This window comes from Heliconius melpomene, chromosome 21, assembly GCF_056956725.1.
Source record: "Heliconius melpomene rosina isolate 202511_hmr_F chromosome 21, ASM5695672v1, whole genome shotgun sequence".
NCBI classification, from domain to species: domain Eukaryota; kingdom Metazoa; phylum Arthropoda; class Insecta; order Lepidoptera; family Nymphalidae; genus Heliconius; species Heliconius melpomene.
The window spans coordinates 14,305,926-14,324,784 of record NC_140409.1 but is presented as its reverse complement, the minus strand read 5'-3'; the positions used below and the strand labels follow the sequence as shown (position 1 = coordinate 14,324,784).

Below are 18,859 nucleotides of genomic sequence, written 5' to 3'. Positions count from 1 at the left end.
CTTTGTTTTATAAGATATAGGATGAGTCCTATATAGGAAGATAGGCCCAGATCTTTTAGCACACTGTAGTAGTATAATTTACTATCCTATCCTATTCCTATCCTCCAGCTAGATGGGGTGATGACATTCGTAAAGTGGCGGGCAGCGGCTGGGTGCGAAGAGCTGAAGATCGAGATCAGTGGCGTGCCGTTGGAGAGGCCTATTTCCAGCAGTGTGTGCAGTGCAGACAGGCGGATGATGATGATGAGTTATATGTCTCGCTTCTACTTCTACCGCGTACAAATTTACTCGAAATAAATTAATAGGCATGTGAAATTTACAAATGTAGGTTTATTTTTTTTTAAAGACATAATAGTAGGTACAGTTCGCGAGGTCTAAGCTACCTAATTTAATAAGAAAGGATAGGTAATTAAAGTAGACAATTATATTATGAGTTTTGGAGTACTACAAGGTACTTAAAGGAATAAATAGATCATCATCATCAACTCTACTTTAGTGTTAAACATCTTCGACAACAAAAAAAAGTGTTTACGTGAATATTTTTTTATGAGTATAATGTGATTTCATTCTATTTATTACCTACTCACTATTTTTATTTTTATTATTTTGAAAAATGGGACAAAATAAACATTTGTTCAATAATTATTCATTTAATTCATTACTATTTAAAACACAAATTATTTAAATTTAAATACAATACATTTTTTTCTGCGCACATATAACACAGTAACATTCAATTAAAAGTTCAGGTGGTATGCAGTTTCCAAGTAACGCATTAACAAGCGTTGCCCAAAACTAACATGCTATATAAAACTGATCAACTATATAATCATAACAATTGTTGTGTTAAAATGGAGTTCATTTTAATGTATATTATAATAACATATAACGAATTACAAACAAAATTTAGTTTCACTATTTCAGTGGCGGACTAACCCCGTCGGAGGCTCGGGGCGGTGTCGTTGAATGAGGCCTCTAACATGCAGCGGAGTTTCTGTCTGGGTACTAGCGTTTTAAGCGGTGTTCGTACTTGACACATGATATGAGTTGCTCTATTTCTACGTCAAAATTGTTAATTGTTATTTGTAACAAATACTGGCAACTAAAAAGAGTGGCTATGAGTTTCCTTGCCTGGATGTTCTCATGAGCTCAACTCTTTAAACGGGCTTTTTTCAAGTCAAAATTGCACATGTTTTTTGGTTATTTTGTTTTTAATTTTTTTCCACTTTATGATATGTCCAAGTAAATGTTAAGCATTTTTATGGAATAAAGATATTTTGACTTGACTTTGACACGTTGTTGCGTTCCATATTATCGGCGGATGGCGGTTTTTAAATGGAGCAACTGCCATTGGACTTCCAAAACCACTTTGAAAAATTACGCTATAATTTTACATATATTATTTATGGACTATTTTAAGAGCCCTTATAAGCACCCAAACCGATCTGATGGCTCAATCATCCTCCCAGATAGAGATGTGCCTTTATTTTGCGATACTTCTGGAAGGGCCCCACTTTCAGGTTAGTGAGTAACTTTAATAAAATGACGTCGGTCTGGAGGCCCTAGGAACTTGAAGTAAAAAACTACGAAACTGGAACCACATGCAACCTAAATGGACATTAGAAAGATAAAAGTAATTTTAATTAATATAATGTAAACTACCGGTACTGTACTTATTTGTTTATTGGAGGCCCCCTCCAACCTCAAACTTCCTCTTAAGTAGATACGATGCGTTTTTTCAAGGGCTTATTTAGGATTTGATTAAGGGAATTTGCACCATTTGGAGGCCCCACTGGACCCGAGGCCCGGGGCGGACCGCCCCCGCCGCCCCCCCCTTTGTCCGCCACTGCACTATTTATTTCGCATTTCAAAACACTCCGTTCCCAGGCTTGGTTCGAAATATTACTTGTTGAGTTGCAGAACTCAACGCCGCAATCATCTCGTTTAACCATATAAAAGATTATGTACAACCTCCTAATTTAGTGACGGGTTCAAAATTAAAAATAAAAATTATAAAATTGTATTTTGTCTAAAATAATAATAATATAAATATATAATATACATCCAGACAACGCGTCAAATACTTTATATACATATAACTTAAACCATCCTTAATACCATCTAAGAAAAGCACTTTACCGTTATCGCTATCGATAAAGAATACTTAAATAATTATACAGTTATGTTTACGTAACATTACACGGGACAAACTTCGTCCAAAAAGAGGATTTGCATAGATTATTCTTTAATTAAATATTTAATCTAGTACTAGTTTAAAATCATTTCAGCTGTAAAATATGAACATAATAACAATCATAAGATATATTGCATATACAGTATTAAAATTAATGGGAGTTAAATATAAAGAAATGTATTAGTGATTCAACACATGACAATCGTCCAAAACCTCCACCCCAGGCTGATAGATATACATAAATTTTCCAAATAATTACTCTAGTACTAGCTTAAAACCATTTCCACTGTGAAATATCAATCTTATTTTAACTTTACCAATCACAAGATTCATTGCAAGTACAGATTTAACTGAGCTTGTAAACGTCAAACATAAAAAAATATACAATTGAATCTAAATTAAATAAAAAACATTAAAATATAATTATTATAGGTCCACACAACCAACCAACGAACACACCAGCTAGTGCAGAGTCCCTAAGAATATCCCAAAATTAATAAAAAAACAGGAAATTAGGAAAATGTAACTCTTATTGAAAGTAAAATTGCTGTGTTACGAAAATTGTACTGTACTATTGATAAAATCACAGAGTTTGGGATAAAAAAGAATAAAAAGCTTGAGAAATCTGTAGGACACTACACATTACAGAAGAATGGACAAAGTTTAACTAAACAACTGTTCGGTTGCCATTTCGATCTCCCAGTCATACGTGGATAAAGCTACCCTGGACTCGTGCTCATCGATACCCATGTCGCGTAAACGTTGGACTTTTTCATTAAACTCCCACACGGGAGAAGGCCCGCCTGCGTACACGTTTGTCCAGTGTCGCGCCGTCATGGCGAATAAGGCAGGGTTTCCTCTATATTGTTTCGCAACGACCGCGTCCTGGGGGTCGTTTGGTTCGGCAGCGGAGAGCAAAGCCTGTATGGAAAGGAGAACAGTGCGCAAAGTGAGGGCAGCCGCCCACTGGTCTTTCAAGATATCCAAACATATAGCTCCCGTCACGGACGAAACATTTGGATGCCAGATTTTGGTCATGAAGCGTACCTGTTTGTAAAATATTTTTGTTAGCAGACATTAGTAAATGAGCGATTTCACGCGGTAACCTGCATGTAACAGAGTAAGCAGAGGGAACCTAGTATTAAGACATTGTTCCTCTTCTTCTGAACTGAAATCATCCAATTTAGAAAACATTGCGTGTTGAGAGTTGAATCTCAACGTAATTATCACATTATCAGTCTATTTCCAGTACTAATAAACTAATAATATAATGTTTATAATACCCACCAAGCGGGCGCAGTGACGTCGCAGACAAGTGAATGCTAAGAAATCTCTTCCAACCAACTAATGGAAGTGAATGACTGTCAAACGATGGGAAGAGATATACAATAATATATAAATAAACTACAAATATATTCTATACATATATATCTATATTTTTTATACCTTAGGTGGATTGAATGGGTAAGTCTCGGGGACTTTTATCTCCAAAAGGAAGGTGCCACCCTCGTACGGAGTGTCTGGAGGTCCGGCGATCTCGCCTTTCAGTTCTGTCCAGCACTCGTTCACCAGCTCCAGTTTGATTGCACCGCCCGCCACCTGTAAGTCGTTTACACGTATATGAACATCATGTATGAACATTATTTATTTGTCGATCCACTAACATTTGTTTACATCGAACAAATAAAATATACAGGATACACGTGTACAGGTCATGGCGAAAATAAAATCCTAGGCGTAGGCACTAGGCACAAAATAAGTAAAGAAAACCGGACAAACGCAAGTCGGGCCCGCCCTTCGAGGGTTCTGTACAATAATTAAATATCACGATTTCACGCAAACTTTGGTAATGTGGGGGCATATTTTTATTTTTTTTAAATTTTTCCTCAACTAGTACTGTCTGTAGATGCTAACTGCAAAATTCTCACATCAACCAATCGGCAGGCAACCAGAAGTGTCCTATTAATTTTGATTCCCTTTACAGTGTCGAAATATTTGTTTTTTTCGATACAACCGGCCATATCAACAAAATAAATTCACTTTTAGAATGATTGGGAGTTGGGTGTTCAATATTAATCGAAGCAGCATTAACCTCACATAGTATATAGTATATTATATATTTAAGCAATAATAGGATAACTTCAACAATTTCTCAACGAATTTTAGGTAATTGCAAAAGAATAAAATCAAAAGTCTTTTTTTATACTGAATTATTGGTATATTGGACATGCTGATAGTGACGATGGAGGAGCTCGTTACTGACTATTATATAGTATGCCTTAGAATTTTATCGTTTCCGAGATATTGGCAAAATTATAAAATGTTTGTAAAATTATTATTTACTTTTTAGTTCGTTGTTTGAAGTCGGTTTTTCTTTTTGTTAAAATTTATTTATTTTACCATTTTAAGTGATGGGTAGGATGACAGGACAGAGGGAACCATGGAACCTAGTTTAAGACACACCGTTCCGAAACTCAACGCCGCGTTAAGAAGCAAATGATTTTAATAATTAAACTCAACCAATAATATTTATCATTATCGGCGTTTATACATTGTACCACAAATGCGGAGTAATACCATTTCATTTGATTCAAGTCTCAATTAGGGGTCAACTGTTTCAATATATCTATATATGTATCTGCAAACCTGCAATTTGAATTTCAGTGTAATCAATTATGTATATTATACGCTATCTATCGGTATCTATTAAACCTTGGTAATTGAAATTATTTATCAGAAAATATAAGGGTAGAATATTAAATTATAATCTTTGATGTTATCAAGGTCGGTCACGGTCGGTTGTGACTAAGTTTTAATGTAAGCTGCTAGGAAGGCAGCAGTAGTGAAAAAACACTACATTTTAGACTGTAATTATAGATGCAACTCAAATCAAAATATGCTACGACACTACATCTGGTTTTTCAGATTTGCCGAGAACTGGCCACTTATTCCAGCTCTTAACTTTTTATGAACTCTGCTATGGTAAGAATAGCAAAATGTAATAGTAAAATATACCATTGACTTTAAAAAGAGCAACTGTTGAGTTTCTTGCCGGCTCTTCTCAGCAGAACTGCCTTCCGAACCGGTGGTAGCTTTTTGTTGACATGTACATTCGACGATTCAAAAGTGCTTATAGTTTATTTGAATAAAGAATATTTTGAATTTGAAAAAAGAACCTTGTGTTAAGAGCAGGTAAATTAAGAGGGAATCGAACTCATAACCACCACGGGTAGTAAGATATTGCCTCACTAAGACATGATGGTCTCTACGTACTTTTGGCTACCACATTCTATTATAGTGTATGATTTTGCATAAAATGCTATTGCAAGGCTACACAGGTTGATCTTTGTATCTCTATTACTGTGCAATATAAATTTCTTTCTGATCTTCAAAGACATTAAACTACCTATAAAAGATACTGGAGAGCGTGTAGAAAGCATGAGGGCTCCCAGAGGGCATGTATCAAGAAGTTGATGACAGTGGATTATTGTATATTATTTTTTTATAACAATTTATATTGACCCTTTATGTTATAATAACAAGAATATACAAGATAAATAGTAAATAATAATGAAATATGTATGTATATATGTCTTTAGTTCTGTATTAAAAAGCTACTAAATTTAAGTTACTAAATTAACTTAAATACCATGAAATCTATTGAACTTCGTGTATGTTGTTAGCCTAAACATCATTTCACCGTTTTATCGGCTCAAAGTCATATTTTTGTGTTTATACAAAAACATAAAAGTGTTTTTGTAAATTCATTGTATGGTAACATAATTCTGGAGCAACGCCAGACTTCGGGAGATAGTGACTTGGATTTTTAAATGCATCACAGATTAAAATAACTATGAACAAAGGAATTGAGTGTTTTGCTCTTATTAAGAAGAAAATTTTATTTCTTGATATGTAAGTAATTATTTATATGAAGATGCATATTTATTTACATTATTATATTACTGTATATATGTTTTTTTGCTTTGTGCTGTATCCCACCTATAGCATGGTACGCAGAGGGCAGAAGGACCCTAGTGTAGAGACATTCCATTCCACACATCAGCTAATATTCAAGACATTGCATGTTGAGTGGCAGAACTCAATGCCGCAATTTGTTCTACATATTAATTACAGTACAATTACAATAACATTGTCTAGAACAACTTGGACTTTGATTAAGAATGCATCTTTCTTTTGTGTCATGTTTCTATTAACTGATAGTTGGGTGTTGATTGCTGTGACGGTCAGTTTATCTTCTACTACAAACATTACATACTAGACTATAATTTTCAATATATAATTTTTTCTAGAATTAATATTATGAAAAAATTATTATGTATTCAAAACAGATATTTAAGCAGAATTTTTTATCTACACCAAATTAGATAATAACACCATTTAATTTTATATCATTGGTTATATTAACGAGAATAATTCGTCATAAGAGAAATATTTTATATTATATTTTCTTTTAATATTTTATAAGCAGAACTATCAAATAAAAGTGTAAATTATATATTTAGTCTTACACAAAAAATATTTAGTACACATTAAATACTTTTACAATTGCATTCACTTAGCAAAAATACAACATTCGCCACCAATAAGTAATACGTAAATACATTAAACAGGCTATCACACAAAGTAAAGCATTCTGTTTAATTTAATTAACATGGGAATATATAATTTAATTCATCTGAGCTTACATGAAGAAATCTTATCCTGTCCGAGCGACAATAAAATAAAGGTTACACTATTACGGCTTTATTTACGTTACATATATAATAGTATATTAACAAGAAAGTTATCAAGATTAGTATAGAATACTAAGCACGTTACGTGTTAAAACATGTGTTAACCAATATACACATTCAAACTCATATAAATAATACAATGGGTAAATAAAAATAAACTATTAAATATATTAAAAGTTAATCGCAATTCAGCTAAAACGTAGTCAGTTCAAAACTCTGACATTGGCCATTCAAAAGTGCAAGTAACAACAAGAAGTTGCATGGACGTCAGAAATTGAATCAAAATGATAAACAATCTTACCTCTTCACTTTTCATAACTTCTTTAAATTCACGTTTAATACGTTTAGCTGCGATGTTGGCCATTTTATTTTTGTATATAATATAATAAGTTTCAGGGGTTTTTGAAGAAATGCGGAATAGTGCTTGTCTTGTCCTGCTAAATAGTGCTGCGAACTGAACTACATTTGTGACTTAACTGAATGTCTGAACGGGTCAAACGTGAAACGTCGTATTTGTCCAAGATTATTATTTTTTATATGGCAATCAGTCATTAATTTAGCAGTAATTAAGTTGTAAACTCTAATTTAATTTATTTTACCTGAAGTGTATTGTGAGGTTTTATAATAATGCTTGAATATTATACATTTTATGTTTTTAATTTATTATGGCAACATATATATACATCTATAGATTACAGGCATGTAGGTTTTTATAATGTCTACTTATTTCCTTTTATTTTACGTGAGTTATATTAGAAAAGAAAATTAAAATTAAAGATTTTTTACAAATTTCAGTTAAATGTGACAATCTTTCTTAATAGACTAAATAAACAATGCATTTCTTCTGAGCAAAATTTCTGTTCAGTTTTTGAAGAAAATATTTATAATTATTTAATTATCACGAAACAAATGACGCGGGCGACTGATCAAATGGGCGATCAGATGCCGAAAAGTACGAAAGAGATTTAATTATTTTCAGTTTTATATTAGTAAAGAAGGTAAATAAGCAATAAACATATATAAATAAAATAAATATCTTAACACTTATACCACATATAGCAGGATAGGCATATGCACCTAGTGTTAAGACACTCCGTTCCACACTATCCGCCAAATTTCGGAGACATTGCGTGTTGGTGGAACTCTACGTCATGCTTTGTCTTGTTATCAGACTAAAGAAATAAAAATTTGTGGCACCCTCGAAGCGCCATAAATGAAGAACTGAAGTGAACTGAAATTAAATGAATTCATTCCCCTGAGTAAGAATCGGACCCACAATCGTTGCGTTTACAGTCACACGCTTATACATCTATCCGACAGCCTCGACTATAACTAAACTAAACTGACATGTAAGATGTATAATGGCTTTGAGTTTTTATTTTTTCGAAATTAACTTTGCTTAGCTTTTTTACTATTCTTTTCTCTATACTTTCGGTTATTTAATATTTTGTATAATATACAAATATTTTGGAATAGCGGACGCGCGCAGCTTCGCTTGCGTATTTAGGGGTGAATTCCAAAAAAACACCAAACATTTTTCCATACAAACTTTCCACCCCTTATTTGCACCCTGAGGGGGTGAATTCTAGAAAACCATGATACACATGTTCAAATTAATATTTTTAAGAGTCTAAATTTAAATTTTTATAATAATCGGTGGCATTTTAAAGATTTTTCTATACAAACTTTTAACCTCTTATTTGCACCCTTAGGGGAAGAATTCAAGAAAACATGAAACATGTGTTCAATTAAATACTTTTAAGAGTCTGAATTCCAAATTTTATAAAAATTGGTGCCGATATAAAAAAATTCTATACAAACTTTCAACCCCTTATTTGTACCCTTAGGGGGAGAATTCTAGAAAACGATGAAACACGTGTTCAATTAAATACTTTTAAAAATCTAAATTTCAAGTTTTATAAAAATCGGGACCGATTTAATTTTTTTTCCATACAAACTTCCAAACCCTATTTCACCCCTTTAGGGTTAAAATTTTTCAAAATCCCTTCTTAGTGGATGTCCAGATTACAAAAGTAAACATCTGTCCAAATTTCACGTTTCTACGCACAGCGGTTACGGCTGTGCGTGCGTCTTACCTCAGTCAGTGAGGACAAGGCCTCTTATATATATAGATAATATATAAAAGTACAACTCTATTGTAGAATTATAATATTTTTGCTAAGTGATTTCTTTTGTGAGTTTGAGCCTGAATTCTTAAAGTTTTATGATTAATAGCTAAATATGATGTTAATTTTATTCACAGGGTATGTATGAATAGGTTAATGACAGTGGACGAGGCGAAAGAGGTATGTAGAGACCGTAGCGTTTGGTGCTCCGCTCTCTCTGACTACCCCGCTAGGGATGAAGCGTGAAGCTATGTAAGTCTGTAGTTTTATTCATAATACACAAATATTTACACAATCATCAAATAAATTGATTTAATATTATTGAGATGAGCAAAACGAAGCTCTTACTGGTCAAAAGTGTGTTTAGTTGTAATGCTGCTCCTCCTAGACCGTTAAACCTAAAGCTCTGAAATTTTGCAAGAATGTTGTGGACGACACGGTGATCCCAGCGATCATTGTAATTGTAGTTTTTGAGTAAATGGTCAAAATGTGTCCCATAGAGTTAAATTGTGAAACGTTTTCATATTCAACACACAATTTGAACTTTGACTAACTTAACTCATCACGTGCTGATTTTCGCAAAAATTTCGAAAATTTTTCGCAACATAGCTGGCCGTGCACAGCATGTGGCGGACCCCCTAGTATTGATACACATTTTTACTCTGTTTCCATAGGTAGCATATCGCTGTCCCATTTCAATCGTACAAAATCTTCCATTTTTATTTATTCTGTGCAAAATTTTTGTCATTCACTCGACCATTCGTTCCATTCATTCAATACTGAAGAGCAATAGACAAAGTAAGTTTAGATACAACACTACTTGGCCTTGCGATATGCTTATATAGTTGCTTACTTCAGGCCGCACCGTACGTGCTGGAACTTTGTATTATGCTCGCATAAATTGAGATACAAAATTATATTATTTTGAGGCCATTTAACTTATAATTGTAACTAAACATTAGTTTAAAATGTCGATATTTAGACGGTAGCAAGTGATTCATAACGTTAAGTGTTAACATTTTACAGTTATGGCTGGTGATTTTAGAAGTGTAAGGACATTATGCTAATTTATTTCCCATGTTACCGGGGTTCACCTATCTACCTGGCTTCAATAGGTGAGTTATATTTTTATATTGTATATTTGTAATAGTAATATATTATTTCTTGAGTGATTGTCAATTATATTTAAAATTTTGGGCGCTATGTTTCTTTGTTTCGGCCAAACATAAATAAATTAAAGTAAGGCATCAACGACGGCCCCTTCGTTTCTCCCTTCGATGACGGATATAATGCGTTTATTTACATTCCCGATCCGTTAGTGAAATTAACTAGTTTTAAACGTTTTTTCTTTTTATTTGATTTATAATTATGTAGAGTTCTCGTAAATAGTTTGATTAGAGTATATTTCACTTATATAATTATATATACGTTGAGAAATTCTAATCAAAAAGTTTAGATTTTAATAAATATTATCCACATTTAAAATCTTACATATAATTTGTTGGAATAGTATTTATTTATTTATTTTCTTACATATACATACTTTTTAAAAGATTTACTTTACAACATTTTTTAGTATAACACATGTAAAATAATATTTTAAGGCATTTTATAGTATATTTCAATATATATACAATAATGTGCAAAATTTGGTTTGTTAATGTTTGTAATAAATTATCCTTTCTCTGTAGATAAACTTCTTAGTATTATATTACTATTTTTGTGAGTATAAAAGAGTATTTTTATTCATCAAAAGTATGAAATTTCATAACTGGGACACACACTTTATTTTCAAATGTAAATTAAAAAATAACATTTAGTAAAACAATTGCAAGATTGCCCAGGCTTTTCGTTTCTAGGGCTCCAGGATTCATTTATTGTATCTTGTATATATCAGGTTAGGCAAAGCGAAAAGGCTATATACCACCTATTTTCCAAGACATTGGTTGGTTTGTTTTAAGTGGCAGAAGATAATCTCTATTGTCATTTCACTGTCTCTCAAATATATATAATCAATCCCATGAGTGGAGATAAAACCAGTGACCACCTCATTACAATCGAACATTGTCCCTATGCCCCACAATCATAAACTGATTATTATTATTAATAAAGTATAGTAAAAGTGTATGTAGGTATTTTTTAATATAATTTTTAAGTTATTGTTTAAAAACTTTTGTAAAAACTATATTTACAAAAAAGGTCCAGGATCGATTACAAATTTCTATATAAAAATTATGTGAACAAAATAAAATCAAAAAATAGTTACAATTATTGAAAAACAAACTTTTTTTATATATTTATATAATGTATACAATAATTATACATATTATGAATATGTAACAAAGAGCTTATTTTTGAAGCATATAATTATTAAAAGTACTTATAGTGTGATTTTTTTGATAGTGACATAAAAAATTACACAATATTTAAGATATTTTAAACTGCTTACAAGATATTCCACATGTAATTAATAATTTGATATTTTTTACATTACAATACAAACACTTATTCGTATAAATCATATTATGTTAATTGCTAGCTTTTTCCAGTGACTTCATCCCCATGCTCCAATGAATCTACTTTTATGTGACTATAACTTGTGAATGAAAGTAACCTGTAGTTCCTGAGATTAGCTTGTTCTATCCATGCTATAAAGAAACTGTCTAATTAAAAAAAAAATTGTCTGTAACAATAGATGGCAGAGGCATCCTCCCATTTAAATGGTCTCTTTTTCCATCTCCTCACTTCCATACACAGGGACCATTGAGTTTAATGATATTAATAATGTAAAGCATGAAGAATTTTGGTACAAGATTGTTTCTGTGTCAAGTGTACACAGTACACTACTTAGAAGAAAGAAGAGGGCCTACACTTGCTTGCCTGCGGAGCTCCTCACTTTGCAACACAATTGACAACAAGCAACGCTAACATACGAGTATGTTAGCTGAATAGTGTGTTAGTTGAATGTGTTAATTTAAGGAACATTTTAGCATAGACTTAATAGTGGGATAATTGAATAAAATATATTTTGATTTGATTTAAATTATTTGTTTAAAGTGAAAAACTATTTTTGTGTTGGACAATCCATTTATTGATGAAGGCTACAAGCTATAGGTATTACATCACTTTCACCGCCGCTCTAAGCCTGTGTCATGTGTCATATGCACTAAGTAGTTATTTCTATTTAATCACAGTGGTGAAGCTACAGGTAAAAGCCAATAAACTTTTGTTTTAGCTTTATGCTGAATTTCTCTCTCTCTTGAGATAACCTAGGAGCCTAGTGTTAAGATACCCACATTCCGCCAAATACTGGGGGCATTGCGTTTTAAGTGACGGAACTCGACACGCAACGCCTCCAGTAGTATATATTAGCAGAAAGTGGTCCCTGCTGTGTGCGGGTATACTAATGACGTACAACTGTGATGCAACTTTAGCCCGTTAAATACGTTATCAACTATTAAATTGTGTGAATTGAGGACAGTTTAAATCAATTATATATTGATATGTAATAGGTTAAATGAATTGATCTTAAACTAGTGTTGATTCGATTTATTAACTTAGTAGGTACTCCAATGTGTTGTTACTCAGGTGGCGCAGAGGCACAAGCCGAGCACTGCCTGTGCATATCTGTGCATGTCTGTATATGCGGGTCCGCCGTACCAGAGTATTTATATTATTAGTATACTCGTAAAGTTGTATACTTTTGCCGCGTAATTGACTATTGAACCTGCGCTATTTCCACTTGGTACTAAACAGGTCGCCGCTAAATCTTATAGCGGGTTCGTTGGAAAGAAAATGATAGCACTCGACGAAAGTGGATATAGTTACTGAGATGCCAATTTAGTTAAACTAGGTACCAAATATAACAGAAATAGCTGCATTTTATTTTTTTTGTTGTTTGAGGCTAGCTAGGAACGAAAAGCAGCGTATAATACGTTAATATAATATATATTTTTTCTTTTTCCTGCCTTTTTTGCGGACATACAATGGTACTGGAGGGAACCTGGGGACCTTGTGTTAAGAGACTCATAAATATACTTCCTATCCAGGCATACTGGCATTGCACATTGTTAAGTGGCAGAACTCAAAGCCGAGCTTTGCCTCATTAGTAGAGCGAGGAAATGCAAATATAAAATATTTTATTTCCTCGAGTACGAATCGAACCCACACCGATTGCACTTACAGTCGCACGCTTGTGCCTCTGCGCCACGATTGTCATGCATCATATAATATTTCTGAAAAATTAATACTACCTGTAGATTCGCCACCATCCAATGCGACGAAACGGAAAAACAATGTTTGTGAGTCAGAAGGTCCATATTGTGAGTGTCTTCACCAACACTGAGTTCTTTCAGTCTATCCTGCTAAGCGGGAAACAATGTGAAGCTACGAAGAACATATTATTTGAAGTACATATTATTTAGTGACTTTTTTTTAAAATCGTAATAGCATCCGTTATCCTCACGCTCTCGACGAAGTTTCGATTGTACGATTTAAAACTTTTGCATATACTTACTATTATAAAGAAATAAAATTCCCCAGTTAGGTATTTCGACGACTTCTTAACTGACTCCGACTGCCTCTAACAATTCTTGAGTTGGTCTACTTTTGCTAGTTTACTATTAAGTTGAGAATCAATAGTAGAGATGAGGATTTTGAGTAGGGACATCAAAAGGTCACTGTTGCAGCGTATTTGAGCTATGGGCTTGGTTGGCATATGCAGAGGAAACGGAACGTCACACGATACTATTTATGTATTTTTTTTTATTGTAAAAGGACAAGGCAAACGAGCGTTAGGGTCACCTGATGGTGATCACCGCCGCCCACGACCCCGTGCAGCACCAGAGGAGCTACAGGTGCGTTGCCGGCCTATATGTTATGTTTATAAGATAAAATAATGTATTGAAAAGAATCGCGTACTTTTGACTTATAAAAATAATTTGACTGGCTTTTTAAAGGTGCAGGAAGTGACTAATGAAGTAATTGTATTATTTTGAGTATATTCTATACTTGGTGTAAAATCCTGTTTTTCCTGTTTCCCTACAAATTTTGAAAAACTAGTGCTTCCTTACTCTCCTTAACCCTACCTACATTCCAGTCTATGGCACATCCAGTTTTGTCTATTCTCTCAGTAACGACCGAAGGTATTTGAGGATGCAAGAACATGTTGAATTGTTCTAGATTTAATAAAGTCAGTCGTATTTCATAGTAGGACAATCCATTGTCACCGCCGCGCTGCACTCAAATACCTGTTGACCTGAAATTATAATCTTACTACAAGATTACGCCGGCGACTGCGGTCTTAGCGGAGTCGACCGTTTTACTCTGTATTAGCTCAAGATTTCATTTTAGTTTCGTTATTATTATGATTCTATGCTATTAAATAATTTTTTTCTTCTTCAGCGTCACGCTGTATCCTGCATAGCGGAGTCGACCGTTTTACTCTGTATTAGCTCAAGATTTCATTTTAGTTTCGTTATTATTATGATTCTATGCTATTAAATAATTTTTTTCTTCTTCAGCGTCACGCTGTATCCTGCATAGCGGGATAGACCGAAAAAACATGTTAAGAGAGTTGAGTAGCGGAAAGCAGAGCTAGTATTCTAGTTTGTCAGCTAGAGCGTAAAATTAGATAATAATCTAATACAATCATTCCCACGAGTGAGAATCGAACCCATAACCTTCGCTCTTATTCTTCTAATGCGCCACGAGGATTTGTTATGCTCTTAGGATTAAGTTTCTGTCTTTGTTCCTTTTTTAACCCCAGCGTTATTTTAAATGGCCAATAAAGCAAAAACTTACTATATTAAATACTCGTTTAGTATAAAAATATAAATTTACTCTTCTTGTTAAGTTATTTTTCCTGAAAATATCTTGATTACTTACTAATGAAACCTTTTAGAGCTTTAGAGCTCAAGACATATTATGTCACTTAGCATCGCAAGCCGTAGCATATGTGAAAAATGTTCAAAGCAAGCCTGCCTTGTCTTTCTCGGAGACATGTTAGTCGTTATTATACCTACAGTATGAACTTTTGCCTGCGGTTTGGCCCGCGTACATAGAATTTGAATATAACCTTTCTCGATAAATGGATTATCCAATACAATTCGCCCCGTACTTCCCTAAAATTAGAGCGTTTCAATTAAACAAACACTATTGCTTCGTAATATTAGTATAGATAACTTTTGCCGTTCTTTTTGTTTCAAAGAATTCAAAACAACTTCGATTTCTTTAACATTATAATTATATTGTTGAGTTTTGTGCAGCTTAAAAATCTAAAATAATCACACAATATAATGCACAAAGACAAAATACACAAAGATTACATTTTTTTTTGCTAAACTTTAAGAATAAGAAACATAGCCATAGGCTAAACTAGTTTTGTTTAAAAAAAAACAAAAATAAAAAAAACAAAAGAATACGTTGCATACGTTCACCATTGTGAGCTTCCGAGTAGACCTTGAGAAGACGGGGGTTGTTAAAATTCTATTGTCCCTCTACACTTGTCTTTGTTGCTACAAGACAAACGCTAGTGATGTATCTAAATAGTATGTTTACTTTTGCCTTTTATAATATGTCAAATGTAACTTATAGGTACAGCCTGTATATTATTTACTATATCTTTTGTTGTTGTTTCTGAGATAAGTGTGTTCGACCAAACAAACTCTTCAGCTTAGGATTTCCTTTTCATTTCGCTCTGGTGTCGAGGCAAAAAGCACGGCCCTCAACACGCAATGCCTCCAGAATTAGTCTGGCTAGATTTAGCTAGAGAAGTAGTCCAAGTTGCCTATTCGACTACATTAGTCAGTCACTCAGTAACGGAAAAGTTTTATAAATATAAGTACCTATATATTTATATACATGGATTCACTATGATAAGGGACAGCGGTGTCGACTGCTTTGGGAAAAGTTATTTGTTTAAGTAACTTACGATTTACGAAAGAAATTCAATTTAAGCTTTCGCGTACTAAAGTTATGATAAATATAATTGTGTTCCTCTTTGTCTGTTTATTTTGAGGCTAACTGTAAGCGAGATGGTAGTGGCGTTGTGTTCCGCCAGTAAACACGCAGTGTAGTAGTTGCGTATTCGTTTATGGTTCAGACTAGTGTATTCCTATACTATAGTATAGTATAGCCTCATCGAGTACTTAATGAAAATATGTACAAGTCCCTAAAAAAAGGGAACAAGAGCTGTTCTGTCAACATGTTATGGGTTCGATTCCACTCGAGAAGAACGATTTTATAATTTTTAATATTTCTCCGCGCTGATAGAACAGAGACTCGAAAATTTGATGGCATTCCTTCCGTTACATGCGGGATACAGCGTGAAACTGAAAAAAATATAATATATAAAGATAACGTTAGATTTTATTTGTTTTGTCAAATTTATTACATATGAGTTGGAAATATTTTATGCACTACATTCTGTATAGAAACGTGTGAGCACAAAGTTTCCTCGCTTATGATACAAATGTTAAATATTTGAACAAATTCATAATATGAACGGCAATGGACAATTGTATGAGAGTTTGATACAATTATTGTTATCATTGTGTTTCTATATATTTTAAAGTTAACTTTATTGTAGGGGAAAATCTCGTCGTCCCTCTTTGATAGATGATAATAAAGGAAAATCACGTAAAAAGCATGAGGATCCTCCGAAGGACCGGTATGAAGAGGTTGATTACATATTTTGAAGCGAGATAGGTAAGAGAGTCACGTTTGACGTCGTTTTTTCGTTGTGTAGGTACACAAAACGCAGCATTCAACACGCCACGTCTCGAAACTTGGACAGTGCGTAAGGAACGAAGATTTTGCCTGCAAAAAATAGTCATCCACAAACAATAACTTTTTTGTATCTAAACTGATTATATATAAACAAATATATTTCATATTTCGTCTTTAATAACTAATATACTATTTTTTACTGACATTCTTCAATTAACTAACAAACGAATACATTGAGGCACGTTTTATCGAATATGGTAACCGACATCGAAAGTGATTTACTAATATAATACACTAGCGGCCCGCTCGCGGTTTCACCCGCGTGAACTATGTCATTATTAATTTTTGTCTCCATGATTACGTCCTAGTGACGTCTATGCAAAATTTGAGACTCCTAGCATTTGTAGTAATGAAGTTTCATACAAACTTTCGACCCCAAAACAACCCCTTAAAAGTCGAATATTGCAAATTCCCGTCTCGTAGCGAGCACCTACGTCCTATAAGTAACTCCTATGCAAAATTTGAGATTCCTAGGACATGTAGTTTCTGAGATTTCGTGATGAGTGAGTGGCCTTTCGATTTTATATATATAGATTATCTTATTTAGTTATAGATTATTAAGCTTATCTTTCTCTCGGACAGTGCGTGGCGGAACTCAACGCTGCGCTTTGTCTACCAGAGCAGGGATATTTTTATATAATTTTACCCTCAAGTGTTAGTAATTGACAACGGTTTCCTTTTAGAATTCGGTTGAAAATAAACACAATATATAGAAAATTTCTGTCATAGGTTCTAATAAAAAATAGGCGCATTTCAAGTCGCGTTACTCTTTAAACTTCTGATCGAGGTGTTCTCTCTCGTTTTGAAGATGACAGGCGTAGGTACAGGCGGAAGGTAGATGACGGTGTATAAATCACATGGCCATATCTACCCCACGATCGAGGTTCGCAGATTTAAATTATTGACAAAAATGATATACAAAGTATTGTTGAGGACTATGCCTATTTTTTTTTCTTCACGCTGTATTCCTAGCTGAGTAGATAGGGGAAACCTTGTCTTTAGACACTCCGTTCTAAGTTCCCCACTCACCAATCAATCTTAGGGCGGTTGAGTTTTGAGTGGTGGAACTAAACACCGGGCTCTCTCTTGCTACTAAAGCTAAAAAATAAAAAAAATAAACTATTAATTATATTTAGACTCTTTGCTAGAAGATAAATACTTAAGGTGTCGTTTTTTCCTGATACATAGCTATTAAGAACTTGGAGACAAAAAAAAACGAAAAACCTAAATTTCTTTATAAATCACCGAAGGCCATCGTGGCCTAGTAGCGCCTTGTTATAAATGCGATATACATGGGTTCAACTTCGAATCGAGGAGTTACTTTAATTTGCACGTTTTAGCAAGCCATCGGAGACAACATTGTCTTGATACTAGGCTCTACGCTGCTCATTCTGCTATGGGCGATTAAAGCGAAGCGAGAAGCTACAAAAACGCCTGTATTTTAATTGTTACCGCAAGAATGCTTTAGGAATGGCAGAATCGTTTCTGTCAAAGACAAGCAACTACAGTAACCGAATGTATTTTAATTAACGTGTTTTTATTTTATTTTAATCTATTGTAGAACTTTAGAGACTCCTGGTTCGCAGTAAAGACGGCAACTGTGAGACCAGTAGTGGCGCAGGGGTTAGTTTGTTTCCCCCACAACAATACTGTACTATTAAGTTCCGTTCGTTGACGCAGCGTCACGTCGCTGGGAGATGTGAACTAATGTAGGGGAAAGTAAAGGGAAAAAAAGCTACTTTTAATATTTACTTTAGAACGCATCCGCCTACGTAGGTACTCTGTGTACATGTATGTTTGTGTGAACGGAACTACAAATGTAGGTACGTGTGTAAACATTGTGGGACCTGCATATTACAAGTGCAAAAGCAGATTAGATATTCTTTTTTTTATATATTTCAAACATGTGAGGCTTTAAACTCATCGTACTGAGTAAAAATGTGTTTTTTAAATCATTGTTTTATTTATATACATTTATTTGAATAGGTTAGAAGAGT

General features: G+C 33.7%; 2 protein-coding genes and 1 long non-coding RNA gene across 3 annotated transcripts in view; 1 reads left to right on the top strand and 2 right to left on the bottom strand.

Moving 5' to 3' along the window:
* LOC146527379 (uncharacterized) overlaps positions 1-18,859 on the bottom strand; it is a 76,953-nt gene that overhangs the window by 52,205 nt on the left and 5,889 nt on the right. The gene's annotated exons all lie outside the window — the stretch shown is intronic.
* Positions 631-7,434, bottom strand: Ubc4 (ubiquitin conjugating enzyme 4). Its single transcript, XM_085206077.1, has 3 exons — positions 7,250-7,434; positions 3,641-3,793; positions 631-3,241 (listed from the first exon to the last, which is right to left on the bottom strand). Exons 1-3 carry the CDS (start codon positions 7,310-7,312, stop codon positions 2,858-2,860), a joined length of 600 nt encoding a protein of 199 aa, XP_085062203.1. The 5' UTR covers positions 7,313-7,434; the 3' UTR covers positions 631-2,857.
* LOC146527378 (discoidin domain-containing receptor 2-like) overlaps positions 9,910-18,859 on the top strand; it is an 82,316-nt gene continuing 73,366 nt past the window's right edge. The window contains exon 1 of the mRNA XM_085206067.1: positions 9,910-10,189. The gene's annotated coding sequence lies outside the window, so the exon portion shown is untranslated. The remainder of the gene's footprint in view (positions 10,190-18,859) is intronic.

Bases quoted from the DNA above. Each gene is read 5' to 3' on its own strand.
- Ubc4 (XM_085206077.1), bottom strand. From the start codon at position 7,312: ATGGCCAACATCGCAGCTAAACGTATTAAACGTGAATTTAAAGAAGTT. The intron at 3,794-7,249 runs GTAAGATTGTTT...AACGACTTACAG, and splicing joins AAGTTATGAAAAGTGAAGAG to GTGGCGGGCGGTGCAATCAA. The intron at 3,242-3,640 runs GTATAAAAAATA...TTTTACAAACAG, and splicing joins ACCCATTCAATCCACCTAAG to GTACGCTTCATGACCAAAAT.